At 37.1% G+C, this 15,919-nt stretch overlaps 1 protein-coding gene across 1 annotated transcript in view; it reads left to right on the forward strand.

The window, feature by feature from the left end:
- Nucleotides 1-15,919, forward strand: part of cog6 (component of oligomeric golgi complex 6) — a 96,452-nt gene that overhangs the window by 57,996 nt on the left and 22,537 nt on the right. Inside the window, exons 9-14 of the mRNA XM_043692125.1 lie at nucleotides 4,029-4,157; nucleotides 4,240-4,331; nucleotides 6,831-6,895; nucleotides 11,331-11,422; nucleotides 12,481-12,598; nucleotides 15,256-15,387. Of these exons, the coding sequence (XP_043548060.1) occupies nucleotides 4,029-4,157; nucleotides 4,240-4,331; nucleotides 6,831-6,895; nucleotides 11,331-11,422; nucleotides 12,481-12,598; nucleotides 15,256-15,387 (628 nt within the window). The remainder of the gene's footprint in view (nucleotides 1-4,028; nucleotides 4,158-4,239; nucleotides 4,332-6,830; nucleotides 6,896-11,330; nucleotides 11,423-12,480; nucleotides 12,599-15,255; nucleotides 15,388-15,919) is intronic.

Consider the following 15,919-nt stretch of genomic DNA (forward strand, 5'->3'; position numbering starts at 1 on the left):
ATAAAAGAGACCTAAGGGGCAGCTTTTTCATGCAGAGGGTGTTATGTGTATGGAATGAGCTGCCCAGAGGATGTGGTGGAGACTGGTACAATTGCAAAATTTAAGAGGCATTTGGATGGGTATATGAATAGGAAGGGTTTGGAGGGATTGGGGCCGGGTGCTGGCAGGTGGGACTAGATTGGGTTGGGATATCTGGTCGGCATGGACGGTTTGGACCGAAGGGTCTGTTTCCATGCTGTACATCTCTATGACCAATCTCACATTCTCTTATAAGAGTTATGTAGAGTAAAATCAGGAAAGATCATCTAAACTTCAATATCTTGTTAACATTCTGGTTCTGCCACTTGAACGTTTGGTCCAGTTTTTTAATTATTGTTACCCAGTGAATGATGAAGTTTGGGCAACTGTCTGCACCCTTTTTCACATTTCATATGGAGTGGACATGTGCAGATTCCAGAGCGGATGGAACATATCACATGTGTAAACTATGAATAATGGAAGTTGGTTTAGTGTTATCAGTAGATTATAAATTGGCACATCTTTCATTATTTTAGTTATACATCCTAAAAGCGAGAGGAATCCACTGAGTTGACTTTCTGCCACTGCTTAATGTTTATTTCGAATACAACTTAATTGTAGTTTATATTTTAAGCCCTATTTGGAGCAAGCATTTGAACATGGAGATAATTTTTGAGATGAGGTCCTTGGCATGAATTTGAATTGTAGCTAAAGCTGTAACAATGTGAAGCTAATTCTTGTGTTTACGTACACCTGCTTGCTACATAGTCATTCTGGTGCAATAAGTCTCATTACACTAGATGTAGTATGGCTGTGGGAACAATTTAAGCTAATTGACAAGTATGACACAGGAAAAAGAAATATGATTGACTAAATCTGATACATTGCTTTTTGTTGTCTTGTTAACTGTACATTGAACGAACCAACATGATTAAAGCTGAGAATTTAGCATGGTTATGGTGATTTCCTGTGGGAAATTAAGATTTTATTTGATTCTAGCAAAGAGCATGTTTGAAGTATCTTTCAAAGGAATTTGCAACAAGAGCTGGATTAATATGCATCGACAGAAGTTATGTGCATTATGCAGGATAGATAAGTACATGGTTCTCCCAATTCCAGATAGTATTCACTGTGAAAATGCATTTCTAGGTAGATTTATAAATCATGTAATGCACTGTAACCATAGCTAATAAATTATAGATTTTACGTTTGTGTAGTTGCATTTGTCACATTAAATTATGTCCAAGGAGTGATCAAGAGGAATCTGAGTCCCAACAGCACAACTAGAAGTGGGTTTTCCCCCACTGTATGTCAGGAGCTGTTGCGGATGCAATTGCAGACCCTGGATGTCTGGTTCCTGACCACCTTCCCCCTCCAATGTTGTCTGCTGCTGGCCTTCCCACATTTGTTGTTATGACAACCCTCCTTGGTCATATTCTATCCTGCTGTTCCAGAGGTTGTAATAATGTTGAATTGCATAGCAAATTCATTGAGTTAACTGTGTGAAGACAATACTGAGTTTGCTATGTGAAGAAAATAATGATATAAATGCTCAAGGAAAAGCACACAACTGCAAAGATTTGGAAATGTTCCATGAGTCACACCCAAAACACCTTTCCTTCCTTCCCCCACCTCCACTCCCAGTGTGGTCATTGTCTACTTGGAGCTAAACTCCTGCCGGCAGACTCATAAGGTTGGACCCATCACCAATGATATAACAAGAATTACCCTCCACCTGAAATCAGTCACTGTCCATCTTCAGCCACCTCCAGGTTTGAGTCCATCACCTTGACATTCCAAACAGCACTGTGTGCTTTCCCTTGGTCATCCTTTAACTGTCCACCGTCATCCTAACACTGTGACAGTGACATTCCATCTCTGATCTTAGATTAACTTAAGTACTTGAAGCACCTGTCCTCTGTTTATTAACCTTGCTGCCAGTTGAACCCGTTTCTTCTTACTTTGTCCCCACTATTTACAAATTTAGGGTTTGCGCGTGACTTTTTAATAATTTTGGAGATAAAAACAATGACTGCAGATGCTGGAAACCAGATTCTGGATTAGTGGTGCTGGAAGAGCCAGTTCAGGCAGCATCCAAGGAGCAACGAAATCGACGTTTCGGGCAAAAGCCCTTCATCAGGAATTTTAATAATTTTGCCATGTTTGTCCTACCATGTCCAAAGGTTGATGTATGCTAAGCTGTAGTCTCTCTGTTCTCTATCCCAAAACATTTGTACCATTTAGTTTATATTGTCATTCCTCAAAAAGCGTAATTTCATATATCTTTGGTTTAAATTTAATCTATCCTCTGTCTGCCCATTTTACCAGTCTATGTCCTCCTGAAGTCATATGTGAAAACAATACCAATCCCTGATTAGCAAGATACTCCCCTTGAGTTTGAAACACAACCATTTACCACTGCTTTCTGTTTTCTGTCCTTCGTCAGTTCTGCTTCGATATTGCTATTGCCTATTTAATTCCATGTGCTTCAGTTTTGCTAATGACCTTTGCAACTTTTTAATTGCCTACAAAAGGACAAGTTGCAATTGTCAAAAACTGGAGATGTTAGAAAAAAAAACTAATTTAGTTGATTGTAACTAAACGCCACCATAATGGATGGATGTATTGATATAAATTATCAAGTGTTTCCTGCCAAATGCATGTAATTATGTTGATGAATTTAAATTAAATGTGGTAACTAAAGGTCTGATGCAACATATTAATTTGTGGGGAAGAGCTGACAGCATTCAGTTGCATTCAATTTACAATAATTTTCTCTATTTTTTTAATCATTTTTGTGGTTTGCTAATATTAAATCTTGCTAATGAGCTATACAATAATAATTACTTCACTTGCAGGAAAAAGCTGTTGCTTGCTGCAGTCCTTAGGCCTTTTTATAGTTTGGTGCTGGTGCTTCTGTTATATCTATGTAAAAAAAATGGCCTAAACTGACATTTAAATGTATATAAGTTAAATTGTAAAGACCTCGACCTGGAAAAGATATTCTTACAAATTTGTGTTTGATTTTTGTTTCTTAGTGCTCCAGACCATAACCAAATCAATGTTCATAATTGTCTTCAGCTTTTTCTGATTTGAAATATTTTCCCACATTTAACATTAGATTTCCAATCATGTTCCCATCACCAAGCAGGAGGTTGTGGAATATTCGAACTCCAGGAATCAGCTGCTGTATATGTAGTTAGAACTTATAGGGGGTTGACTGATTGATTGGCATTTCCCCCCACCCCTGTCCGATAACAACTTGCCATCACTTGACATTTCTCTTTCATGGTTCGGTTGAGGTTGCAAATTCATCGATGGACGTGAGAATGCGTTAATCTGTAGAAATGAATCATTACCCAATAGCTGCCTAAAATCAGCAAGTGAGAATCCTTGTGAGATGCATCAGTAAGGAAACCTCATTTATCAATTACATATGCTGAATATGCCTTTGTTTCAGTTTTGTGTCTCTGATAATTAGTTATCCATATTCGTTATGCAATTCTTTGGGAAAGATAAGAATGTAGTCTGCATATTCTGATTATCCTTCCTGAACAGTGGTATGAATTTGTGTAATTTTAGGACCCACTCAAGAATAGATTGTTTTAAAATATGACTGTTCATGTTATTCCTTGGCCTATTTTCATAGCCTGAATGCAGGCTACTATTTATTATCATTTGTTAAAAAATTGAGGTTGGTAAGGTATCCATTTAAATAACTCAGTTAGATAGGCACCAGTGCTAAGAGGCAGACTTTTCCTTTAATGCCATCACTACCACATTACAGAGCCCATCACCTCCAAGTTTTGTGAACAGTAACTCCATAAATCCAAAAGAAGAATGTTGAACTTCATAGAAAAGTCCTCTTAGTTAGTTCATTTAGAGAAATAATGCTTTGGAAAATAAGGTTTCCTGTTTGACAATGAGCATTTGCTTCACAAGTTTAGTTTTCTCTTCTAAGGTTTATGTACTTCATTTTTTACATTACACATTTGTACTTATTGCCTTAGCTACATCCTTGATGAGTTTGGCACAGCCAGAAGGAGTGCAGTGGTTCGTGGTTTTATAGATGCCCTCACCCGAGGTGGGCCTGGTGGAACTCCTCGGCCAATTGAAATGCACTCGCACGACCCTTTAAGGTATGTCTTTGGATACTTGAGCATTTTACGTTCGCTGTTAGTATTTTCTTGCACCTGACTTGATTCACTCTTGTGCTTTCAGGTATGTTGGCGATATGTTGGCCTGGCTACACCAGGCAGCTGCTTCAGAGAAAGAACATCTTGAAGTTTTGCTGAAGCTTGTAACTATGCAAGGTAATTGTTTAATCTTTTTAAGTGGCCTGCAAACCTCTGTGATTTTGAAGAAGCTGTTTGTAATTGAGGACCCTAAAATTTAGTGGCACTTCAAGGATAATTTCCATGACTAGCATAGAATTTTATGCAGTTATCAGATTTGTTATTTATAGTGAAGTGTTTGTTATAGTCAATTAAACATATAATTAATTACTATTTGCTGAACAGCAATTTTCCAATTAAAAGAAATGAAGAAAAAAATTAAATGATGTGGTGTAATATACCTACAGAAGCAGGTGGAAAAAATAATTTTAAAATAGGATAAGTTATACATTTTTTAATATACACATACTTATGATGGTGTTATGTCTGAGATTCACCCTGTTTAACTCTCCGTGTATTCTTTCTGACTCGTTTGCATTTGTGCTTGTCAATGACACTTCTGAAGCTGTGGCAGACTACAGAATGAGACGTAGTAATACATAAGAACTGTAGAAAATTGAGTAGTCAAGACTTCCATAACAGGTTACATCATGATAGCATTCAAGTGTTAGATAAAAACTTATTTTTGTGCATGTTTCTGTCATTTATTAATTAAATTTTGCTTAAAATTCCTTTTCGGTATTTTTATTTCAAATAGTATAAGATATCTCTGAATTATTAACCAAATAATCAAATACAGATTCCAGCTAAAGTAAATTTAAATTATAATAGGTAGTTCAGATTAAGCTGTCATTCAGTGTGATTTGAATGACCTTTTCAGTGTATTCTAGCTAGTTCTTTTTCTTATGCCTTCAGGTTCAAATGTTTCTCCTGAATTGAGTTGATTAGATCCCTTTTCAATACTCCAGCTGACTCAAAATGTGTTACACTAGATGGCAGTCTATACATTGGTCATTCTGCAAGTGAATGTTTTTGAAGCAAGAGTCAGCAAGCCTGGGCAAACTAGCTTGTGTTGTGTAGCCCAAACAACTGTTCAGTTTCTGCTGGTATCTTGAAGTCTTCTGCCCAATTGAAATTTCATTGTTTTATGGGCTTGTTAAGTGCAGATATTTATCTGGTTGTTCCATTGTTTGATGAGTCTTAAATCAGAATACTAAGCCTTGTCTGCAGCTTGCTATTTTAACAAATTTAAAATTGATTTAAACTCTGTGGCCTGCAATAATTGATACCCAAGTACCTTGTAAAGTTGGAAAGTTTGGACAAATCTGCTTTAAGGAAAGATCCAACAAAAGTGATAGATCCTTTCTGTTCTTAGTGCTGGCATTTTGAATAGCTACCTGAGAGGATTATAAGAAACATATTCTTTAAATCACACTTAATGTTAAATTTCCAAAAACTGCAGGGCACTTCAGTAACATCACACATGGGGCAAGTATGTCTTGATCTTAAAGCAATTCTTTGGTTTTAGCCAAATCTGCAAATAAATTAATTCCTTTAAATACTTCACTTCTATCAGTCTCATTATCAATCTCTTGTTGCAGTGAGTCTCAATTTTAGTTAGCAGACTGTACAATTGTTTTGCAGTTAAATATTGACCACTATTAACACCATGTTGGATTCAGTATTGTGAATAAGTACAGAGTTTCCCTTGCATAGAAACAAAAAAAAAGAAAAAAAAAGGAGCAGTATTAGGCCATTTGGCTCCTCAAGCCTATTACACCATTTAGTATGACAATGGCTGATCATCAAGCTCAATACAGTAATCCCACCCTCACCACTATCCCTTGATCCATTTAGCCACAAGAGCTATATCTACCTCCTCCTTGAAAGTACAATGTTTTAGCCTCAACTACTTTCTATTGCAGCAAATTTCAAACGTTCACCACTCTCTGGGTAAAAAGCTTTCTCCTCTTCTTAGTCCTAAAGGGTTAACTCGTTATCCTTAATCTACGGCTCCTGGTTCTGGACTCCCCCACCATTGGGAACATCCTTCCTGCATCTAAACTGTCTAGTCCTGTTAGAATTTTATAGGTTTGTATTAAATCCCACCTCATTCTTCTAAACTCCAATGAATACCAGCCTAACCTCATACATCTGTCCTGCCATCCCTTGAAACAATTTGATAAATCTTCACTGTATTCCCTCTCTATAAAATATCATTCTTCCTCCGATAAGGAGACCAAAACTGCACACAGTATTCCAGCTGTGGCCTTACCATTGCCCTGTATAATTGCAACAAGACATTCTTGTTCCTGTGCTATGAACTCTCTTGCTATGAAAGCCAATATACAGTTTGCCTTCTTCACTACCTGCTTACTTTCAGCAACTGGTACATGAAGAGCACCCAGGTCTCATTGAATATTCCCTTTCCTCAATTTACAGCCATTCAAATAATAATCTGCCTTCCTTTTTTTGCTACTTTCTTTATAGAGCTTCATTTTACAGAGACGTAAGCTGTTCCCCTGCCAGAACTGTGGTTTTTTTTGCTGAGATCATGGAAGATCTGAGTATGAGTAAAAGGTTTGCCACAGCTAGGCTAAGCTGTACTTTAAAGTAAGACATTCTTTATTATTACAGGTGTGCAAGATAATATTCAGCAGGTGGTCGGACACATCACTGAAGGAGTGTGCAGACCTTTAAAGGTACCGACAGAATTTATTAGTCTTTTGGTTTAATATATTCAAGCTAAGAATGCATTGAAGATCAAAGAGTTTATGAAATCCTAGAGGCAGAGGTTTTTAATTTTTTTTTTAAAGTTTGGCCTTCTTGCTGCTTCAGGTTTATTGCATATCAAGACTGGTGGAATTTATCCAGAGAGTTATACAACTGGTCAAAGCACAGTCTATACTTAATGCTACCATCCATACTGTTAGTCTCAGGGCTTCTGAGTTAAGGTTGAAGCATTGACCGAATTTCCAGGTCCTCATCACTAATCAAGTGCCTTTGCCGGAAGGGTGTGCATGCACATGTGCATTATGTATGTGCATCTGGCTGGCTATGACACTACCACTTATGAATAATGTGCCAAGGATCATGAGTGAGAAACTGGTGCTTGGAGAAGCTACAAAAAGTTGAGAGATCATATGCTACTAAGCAGTAAAGACCTTTAGGAGAGTAAGCAAGAAAATGATAACAATAAAGAAACTATTTAGTAGTTTTTAATCTAAATCCTACTTATTTTAAGTTTACTTTCCATAAACTTGAGTGCTAAAATAAAAGTTATGGGTTAGTGGATAAACAGATAATATAATATTCTGGGAGATACTGTTAGACTGATCAACAGAATACAAGATTTATGTTGCAAGTCACTTTATATTAACCATGTCATCTGAGATAAAAATGAAGCACTTTTACAAAATATATCAGTAAATCAAGAGAAAAATGGAAAATATGTTTCAAGAAGGGGATACTCAAAGTGCTAAATTGTTGCTGGTCAGGTTTTTTTTAATTGTGCTTATTGTTGTCACAGTAAACATATTTCTGCCATGGTTTTTATAAGTTTTTAAACTTAAAGCTTAACATTTAGTAATCAGAATTAAATGTTAACCCTCCAATCACTGAGCAAAACTAATTAGTTTCAGGATAGTTTGTGCACCTTCTGATGGCTAAGGAGGCCATCTCAAGGGCAACTAGGAACGAGCAGTAAATACTGGCCTACAGGAGAATTTAAAAAAGGCATTATTAATCCAAACTTCACAAGTATCTTATGTGTAAAGGAAATTCAAGAAAAAAAATGCATCATAATGGATCATATAGAACCATAAATTTTATGGTGCATTCTGAGTAATGTTGCTGAATAGCAGTGGAATTCAACAATTCATAGAGACAGTAAAGTTTTTAATTGCAAGGAAATTAGTTAATTCTTTTTCTTTTCAGCGCAGTTCAGTAGTGTGTTTGTTAGAAAGACTAGGTTTTCATCTTTGTCCCCAAGAAAGGTTATCTTTTTTTGAGATAACTAAGTAACCTTTACTAACAAGTAAAACACATGTTGACGACTATATTGTTGCCGAAACATATTGCACTAAGGAACGATTAGCACAACTTTACATGATTTTGCATGCATCAGGTTTCTGAGTGCAGCTGGACTTCTGGTGATTCAAAAGAAGAAAATCAAGAAGATTAATCCATTCAGCCTATTTTTCTTCTTGTGTCACTTAATTGTGAACGTATGAAAGCAGATAACCTGCTGTTAAGAAGGGAATAAAGTGTAAAATAAAGGAAAGGAGAACAGTGTGGAGAATCACACGAATAAAACATGTTTACAGTGCAGAAAAGTCATCATCTATTCTCAAAGGGAATCCTGATGCAGTACCAAAACAGGTGTCTTGAGTTCGCACTAAAAACTATTTTCTATTAAACCTGTTCAGCGATATTATAACGCAAAAGGTGCAACTTGAATCTGAGTCTCCTGGCTCAAAGGTAGGGATACTACCGCTGCACCACAAAAGACTAAAAACATGTTCAGCACCTTTATAGTGTAAGTAAAGATTTTTAATTCAACATCAGATTTAGTGCTTTGGGAATTCTAAGTTGTTGGCACTGCTAAAAATAGGTGTGTTCTGTTTAGGCACTCCACCCACCTTTAATGCAATGGACGCAAAGTATTGTTTTGCACCTCCTGACTGCACATCTGGGTTTGCCTTCATTAGTAGAACCCTCAGAATATTTGTGCAAGGGAATAATTATGGGAAATTTGTCCAAAACTGGAATGCATCATTACTGCAATTCCTTAATGTAAACAAAAATTTTGCACTTTTATGTTCTATGTACCAAATTAGAAACTGAAAACTAATTTGGATTTGTTGAGGATGGAAAAGCATTAGCTGAATATTAAAAATAGAAGAAGCTGAAAATGCTCGGCAGGTCTGGTAGCATCTGAGGAGAGTGTTACGCCTCACTGAATTGGAAATCAAGAGCCTGGAGTTGTCACAGACATGTAAAACATTCTAAAGCTATGTAAAACTCCCTATTTTACCTGGTTTTTCAACCTAGGTTAACAGAAATCAGATTTCTGCACTTAAACAAGAATTATAACTCTAACTCCATCATCCCACCGCCACCTCACATACAGGCAGGCAAACACAGGCAGACAGCAAAACATATGTTTTGGGCGAGAGAAGGACTTGGAAGATAGGTCCTGACGGTTCACTGAGATGATCCTTTTTTTGCTTATTTGGACTTGCCATTCCTCAATCTTCATCCTCCATGTATTTTCAGTTGCCTCCAGCAAGTCCAAAGGAGCTGATTCACATTTATGGATTACTTGACTTATTTGTTAAGAGCCACGGCTTACAGCAAGTGATGAGAGGAAATAAACTGGCTTTCTTCGGGCTTGAGCCTTTTTTTTACTGCAGAGAAGGGACAGCTCCTTTCTTTCTGGAGGCTTGATGGTTTCTGACTAATCATTCACACCCACAAGCTGTTTAACAATCTAGAAGCTAAGCACATAGTCATTGGCAAGCAAAAGGACTTTGTCATTAATAACGGGTTACCATTCCTTAGACCAATCAGGTAACATAATTCCAGTTGAATCTCAATTCATACACCCCTTGGCACCAGTTTGTCTGCAACTAAATTTGCCCCATTGCTTGAACACACGGCAGTTTTATCAGCACTTACAAAGACTGTCAGGTAACTTTCTTTTAAAAAGTGCTGCAATACAGTTTCACAATCCTCCATTTTTAAAACAGCCCGCTTTCCATTTCAATCAGGATGAAAATATAGAAAAGTGAAAAACATACCATCTTTACAAGAAAACATGAAGTTAGTATTTCAGGTCTGTGACCTTTCTCACAAAGTATTATTTCCCAAGGTGCAAGGCCAAAGGAAGGTAATGGACAAGTAAAATAAATAGTGTCCAGAGAGGTATGAATGGCAGGATCCTGAAAGCTGCCAACCAGAGCAACAAAAGATACCTGTAAATGAAAAGGAAACGAAATATAGGGCTGAGGTTACAACTGATCATTGTTAACACAGTGTTGAATCTCCATGGTTGTAAAGTGCCCAGACTTGTTAGAGAGCTGTCCCCTGAGCTTCATTGCAACACCGCAGGAGACCAAGATCAGAAAAATCAAGAAGATAGCGAAGTGGTGAATTAAAATGACCAGGTGACTTTGTGCTTAGATGCAGCCTGAATAGAGGTGTTTCACGTAGCAATCGCTCAGTCTGTGGTTTAGTTTCTTTGGCATCGAGGATACAACATCATGAGCAGCAATATACTAAATTGAAAGAAGTGCAACTAAATGTCCATTTTGGTTGGACGACGTGTTGGAAGCATTGCTGTGTGAGAAGAAATGTCAAAGCCAAACATTCCTGCTTTTGTCCTGATATGGAAAGATATTATGGGAGGTGGAAGAGGTCTTGGTGACAACTGAGATGTGGACCAGTAGGCTTTATTTCCACTTTTCCTGGTCCATCAAGATTACTTTAGATGTCAGTTGTCCAGGTAGTTCTATAAACGGAAAATACCTAAATATTCTTTATTAAAGCAAAGTGCTTCACAAAAAAAACGCAAAAAACTTATCTATACAAGTATTTGCAATCACAAGTGAACCCTTTCATGTGGAAATGTCCAAGGATCAGACAAAAACAGGTGACCAGCCTGCTTACTCCCCAGCCACCTGAACTAGCTAACTATTCTCTGAGGCAAGCTTTCTTCACATTCAGAGATTTATTCTCTGTAATTTACTTGAGAGACTGCATTATCTTGGCTTTACTTGTACCAATCACAATGCAGTCATTGCACTACCTCTCCAACACCTCTGCTTACAGTTATAGTTCATTTCTTCTTAACACTTCGTGTTAACAACATTTCCTGCATTTTATATCATTTTTTCAATAAATATATACCTGTTAAATTAAGTTCTGCTATCATTATTTTGCATTGTAACATATAAACAAATTTTGTGAGATGCACATATATTTCTAATGTTCCTGTTATACATGTCTGTGTGTTCGAGTTAAAAAGTAATTGAAAACAATCCTTGGTTCACCTTGTTTAGAATAAATTTCATTAAGTCAGTTACAGCAAATCTGAAGCAATATTAATTCCGTGTGTTTTGTCTGGTGCTGTTTTAGGTGCGTATCGAACAGGTTATAGTAGCAGAACCTGGTGCAGTTCTATTATACAAACTCTCCAATCTCCTCAAGTTTTATCACCATACTATCAGGTGAGCATTGAAACAAGCTATCTTATTTGAATACAAGTGTATTGTTAATTTTTGACATCATGAGTGTGTGAGCTTGTGATTCAAAACAGGTTTAAGAAGCAGTCAAACTGAGCGCAATGTAAAAAATAAGTCCAATAGTCAAAGTAATCGTGAAAGTACAGCAAATAATTAGAAAGTTAAACGTAGTTTATTGTCAGGGGTTTGTATATAAGTGTAAGGAAGTCTTGCTACAATTATACAGGGTACTGGTAAAACCGCATCTAGAGTACTTTGTGCTGTTTTAGTCTCCTTACTTAAGGAGGAATATGTTTGCATTCAGAGCAGTTGAGAGAATTTAATCTTGGTTGATTCCTGGATGAAGGAGTTGTCTTATGAGGATAGGTTGAGTAGGTTGGGTCTATACTCTCGGAATTTAGAAGAACGTGAGGTGCTTCCTAAAACATACAAGACTCTGAAGGGATTGACAGGGTAGATATTGAGAGGTTGCTTATCTTTGTGAGATTATCCAAAGCTAGTGGGCACAATTTCAGAATAAGGAATCTCTCATTTAAGATTTAGTTTCTTCTCTCAATGGGCCCGTGAACTGTGGGGGTTCAGTCACTGAATATACTCAAGGCTGAAATAGACGGATTCTTGAACTGTAGGGGAGTTGAAGATTATGGAAAATAGCAGGAAGGTGAGATCAAGATCAGATCAGCTATGATCCTGTTAACTGTCAGAATAAGTTTAAGGGACCATATGGCCTACTTCTGCTGAGGTTTCTTATATCCCTGAATAATTGACCAGAGTCATGAATTAAATCTGGGATATTACAAGTCCCTTTTGCTCACACACGTAACCTTCTGATGTATTGCGATATTGTAGTTAATCTATGCAAGAATATCATCAGTTGTGGCCAATGTGCCAATTATAGTACTCCTACTGCCATCTTACCCTGAGTAAAGTTGTCTGAGTATAGGCCAGTAATCTTCTAGGTTTGTGCGGGATATTTACCCAGGAACCTATTGACAACATTCAACCAAAACGTGCAATTCTGACACTCTTTTTCTTTTCAACAGTGGAATTGTAGGAAACTGTGCAGCTACACTGCTGACCACAATTGAAGAAATGCATGTTCTCAGCAAGAAAATGTTCTTCAATAGCCTGGGTCTTCATGCCAGTAAATTAATGGATAAGGTGAATTGTAGAAGTAACATCAATCATTGCAGTAACTTTCAGTAGAACGTTTTCCAGTACAAATCAACTGATGGCAAAGGAAAATAACTAGCTGTGTGCGGCTTTGGATTATACTTCATTTCTTGCATTCTTTCAGTGCTAATGCCAAAATACACATCTTTGTAAATGTAGCAGCTGAAAGATTAGTAGGGTTACTTCAGAGACTGCAGCTCTAATCTTAACTGTACTTGTAATATGCTCAATCAGGATTTTCATAAAGTTCTGAAGTCCTTTTTGGATTATGTCCATTTTCCATTTGTACTTTGTTTAAACTCTGAAATGAGAAAATCTTAAAGTTCAATGCACCTCTTGAATGCAACCTTGAACTAATATTAATGATATATAATGAGCACATAATTTGACCTACCACAGGCTGTATGCCTGTTGCCCTCTATAGAGTTATTAAAATTATCCAGTCTTAGAATACCTTCCTCCAAAGATAGTGGAAGCAGAGAGTTTGCATATTTTTAAAGCAGAGGTTGATAGATTCTTGATAAACAAGAGGGTGAAAGATTATCCAAGGTGGACAGGAATATGATGTTGGGACTACAACCTAATCAGCCATGACCTGATTGATGGCCTGCGCCCACTCCTAATTCTTTTGTACTGTATTCGTGTGAAAGGTCAAAACTAATCATGACTGCATTGTTTTGCAATTTCACTCAACAAAATCCATTTATTTATTATACTAAGACCACAGACTTCCACTTGCATAACATTGTCAGTCTCCACCCCACTGCTGATATCCTCAGCCATGCAGTTGTTAATTCTGAATTCCACTAAGAGAAAACTCTGCTGGTCAACTAGTCTACCTTGTGGCCTCCCTAAACCTGAACTCATCCAAAACTCTGCAGATGAGGAGAACAATGTAGAACTCAAAATGAATGTAGAACTCAAAACGAATGTAGACAAGTTGGTGGATTTGGCAAATGGGATTCAGTTGAGAGAAATATGACGTGATGCATTTCAGCAGAAAGAACATTAAAAGACATTAATTTGGCTTTATTAGTAGTGGCAAGGGGTCCACAGCAAGGAGGTTAACCAAAAGAGAAAATGCTGGAAAATCTCAGCAGGTCTGGCAGCATCTGTAAGGAGAGAAAAGAGCTGACGTTTCGAGTCTAACTGACCCTTTGTCAAAGCTTTGTCGAGCTTTGACAAATGGTCAGTTAGACTCGAAACGTCAGCTCTTTTCTCTCCTTACAGATGCTGCCAGACCTGCTGAGATTTTCCAGCATTTTCTTTTTTGGTTTCAGATTCCAGCATCCGCAGTAATTTGCTTTTATTTTATTTTAGCAAGGAGGTTATGTTGAACTTGCATAAGATACTTGTTGAATCTCGGTTAGACTATTGTTTTCAATTCTGGACATGACCTTAGAGGAAGGATTTGAAAACGTTGGAGAAAGTGAAGAAATGATTTATAAAAATAGTTTCAAGGATGAAACATTTCTCCTTAGAATGAAAAAAGTTGAGATTTGACAGAGATATTCTAAGTTTTGAAGTAGCTTGATAGAGTGGAAGTCCAAGTTATGGATTGTGTACAAAGTAGTACACTCTTAAAAGGGCCAAGAAGCAGCTTTGTGACCAAGGGTACAATTTAAAAGTAATTTGCAAAAGGAGCAAAAGCAGGTTGAGAAAAATATTTCACTGTGAGTAGTTTGGGTCTGAAATGCACTGCCTGAGTGTGTGGGGGTGGCAGATTCAATGGAGACATCCAAGAGGATTTTGGATGATTATTTAAATTGAAATAATGTGCAAAATTAGGGGAAGAGCAGAAGAATCCCCAGTGGTAATAATTTGAAGAGCAAGTGCAGACACAATGGGTCAAAGGACTTCCTTCTGCACCATAACATTTTTGTGATTTTGAGAGTGCAAGTTATTAAAAAGACAAATCCCAGTCATGTTCTGTTCTGCTATCTGATCAACATTGACTCCCAGTCCAGCAGTGGCTCAGTTTTCAAATTCTGATCCTTGTTTTCACACCCCTCCATTGCCTTACCCCTCTAATTTCCCATTTGTTGCACTGTGTGATCCTTTTAACATCGCCATGTACCACCTTCTGTATAACTTCTTTGACTTCTGTTCCTATGCGATGAACTCTGCTATTCTGTATGGCCACCGAACCACGCAGCGTAAAAGGAACATTACCTACAACTTCATGAAACTCTGTATCCCTAATTCTGGCCTATTGCACATGCTCAGTAGTCATCATGCCACCATTAATAGTGGTACCTTCAGCTATCAAAGCTCTAAGTTGTGGAATTCTGTCCACCAACCTCTCCACCTCAGTATCTGTCTCTCCTACTTTATACATTCCAACCTCTTTGACTGAGCTGTCCTAATATTTCATGGTGATTTGGTGTGGTAACACCTCTGTAAAGTGCCTTGGAATATCTAACTACATTAAAAAGTGCTAAAGTTGACTGATTTGATGACTACAAAGACTTTTTTGGTTTCAGATTCCAGCATCCGCAGTAATTTGCTTTTATTTTATTTTAGCAAGGAGGTTATGTTGAACTTGCATAAGATACTTGTGCATAAGATACTCTAAAAAGTGCTAAAGTTGACTGATTTGATGACTACAAAGAAAGAAGGTAATGCCTTAATTTCAATTCACATAGGTTGAGCTTCCTCCTCCAGACCTTGGACCTACCACTGCCCTGAATCACACTTTGTCCCTGTTGCGTGAAGTTCTTTCCTGTCATGACTCTTCAGTTGTTCCACTGGATGCACGACAAGCAGATTTTGTCCAGGTAAATTCAAACTTGCCAAAAATATGATTGCTTTGCTCACAGACCTTGAAATATTTTGTGTATCCATTTTCATATTCGTTCATATCATACTCATGTTTATGGTTTGTAGGTGCACAGCACTTTTATTTGCCTAAATCTTTGTTTTAAATACTTTAAAATCATTTCATTATTTTCAGCACATCATTCCCTAACTGTCAAAAGCACACTATTTAAAAATATTTTACCTCTCCAAGTTATGGATTGTGTACAAAGTAGTACAATCAAGTGTTTTGATTTCACTGATACGCATGATTAAAATTTCTTTGTTGAATTTCATGGACCTATTGCTTAGTGTGATTTATGGATACATTCTAAATTAGTACACAAATATTTCTTATTATCTGTATATGAACAATGTTAAGTGGGTATATTGTTAATGCGAAACTAATATGATGTCTCACCATTCATATTTTAGTCCAAACGGTAACCAAAAGCGTTAACTTTCATCACTTTAATGGATGTGTGAATTGGGTCATGAACACTTAACATAAGT

The sequence above is a fragment of the Chiloscyllium plagiosum genome, chromosome 6 (assembly GCF_004010195.1).
Source record: "Chiloscyllium plagiosum isolate BGI_BamShark_2017 chromosome 6, ASM401019v2, whole genome shotgun sequence".
NCBI lineage: Eukaryota > Metazoa > Chordata > Chondrichthyes > Orectolobiformes > Hemiscylliidae > Chiloscyllium > Chiloscyllium plagiosum.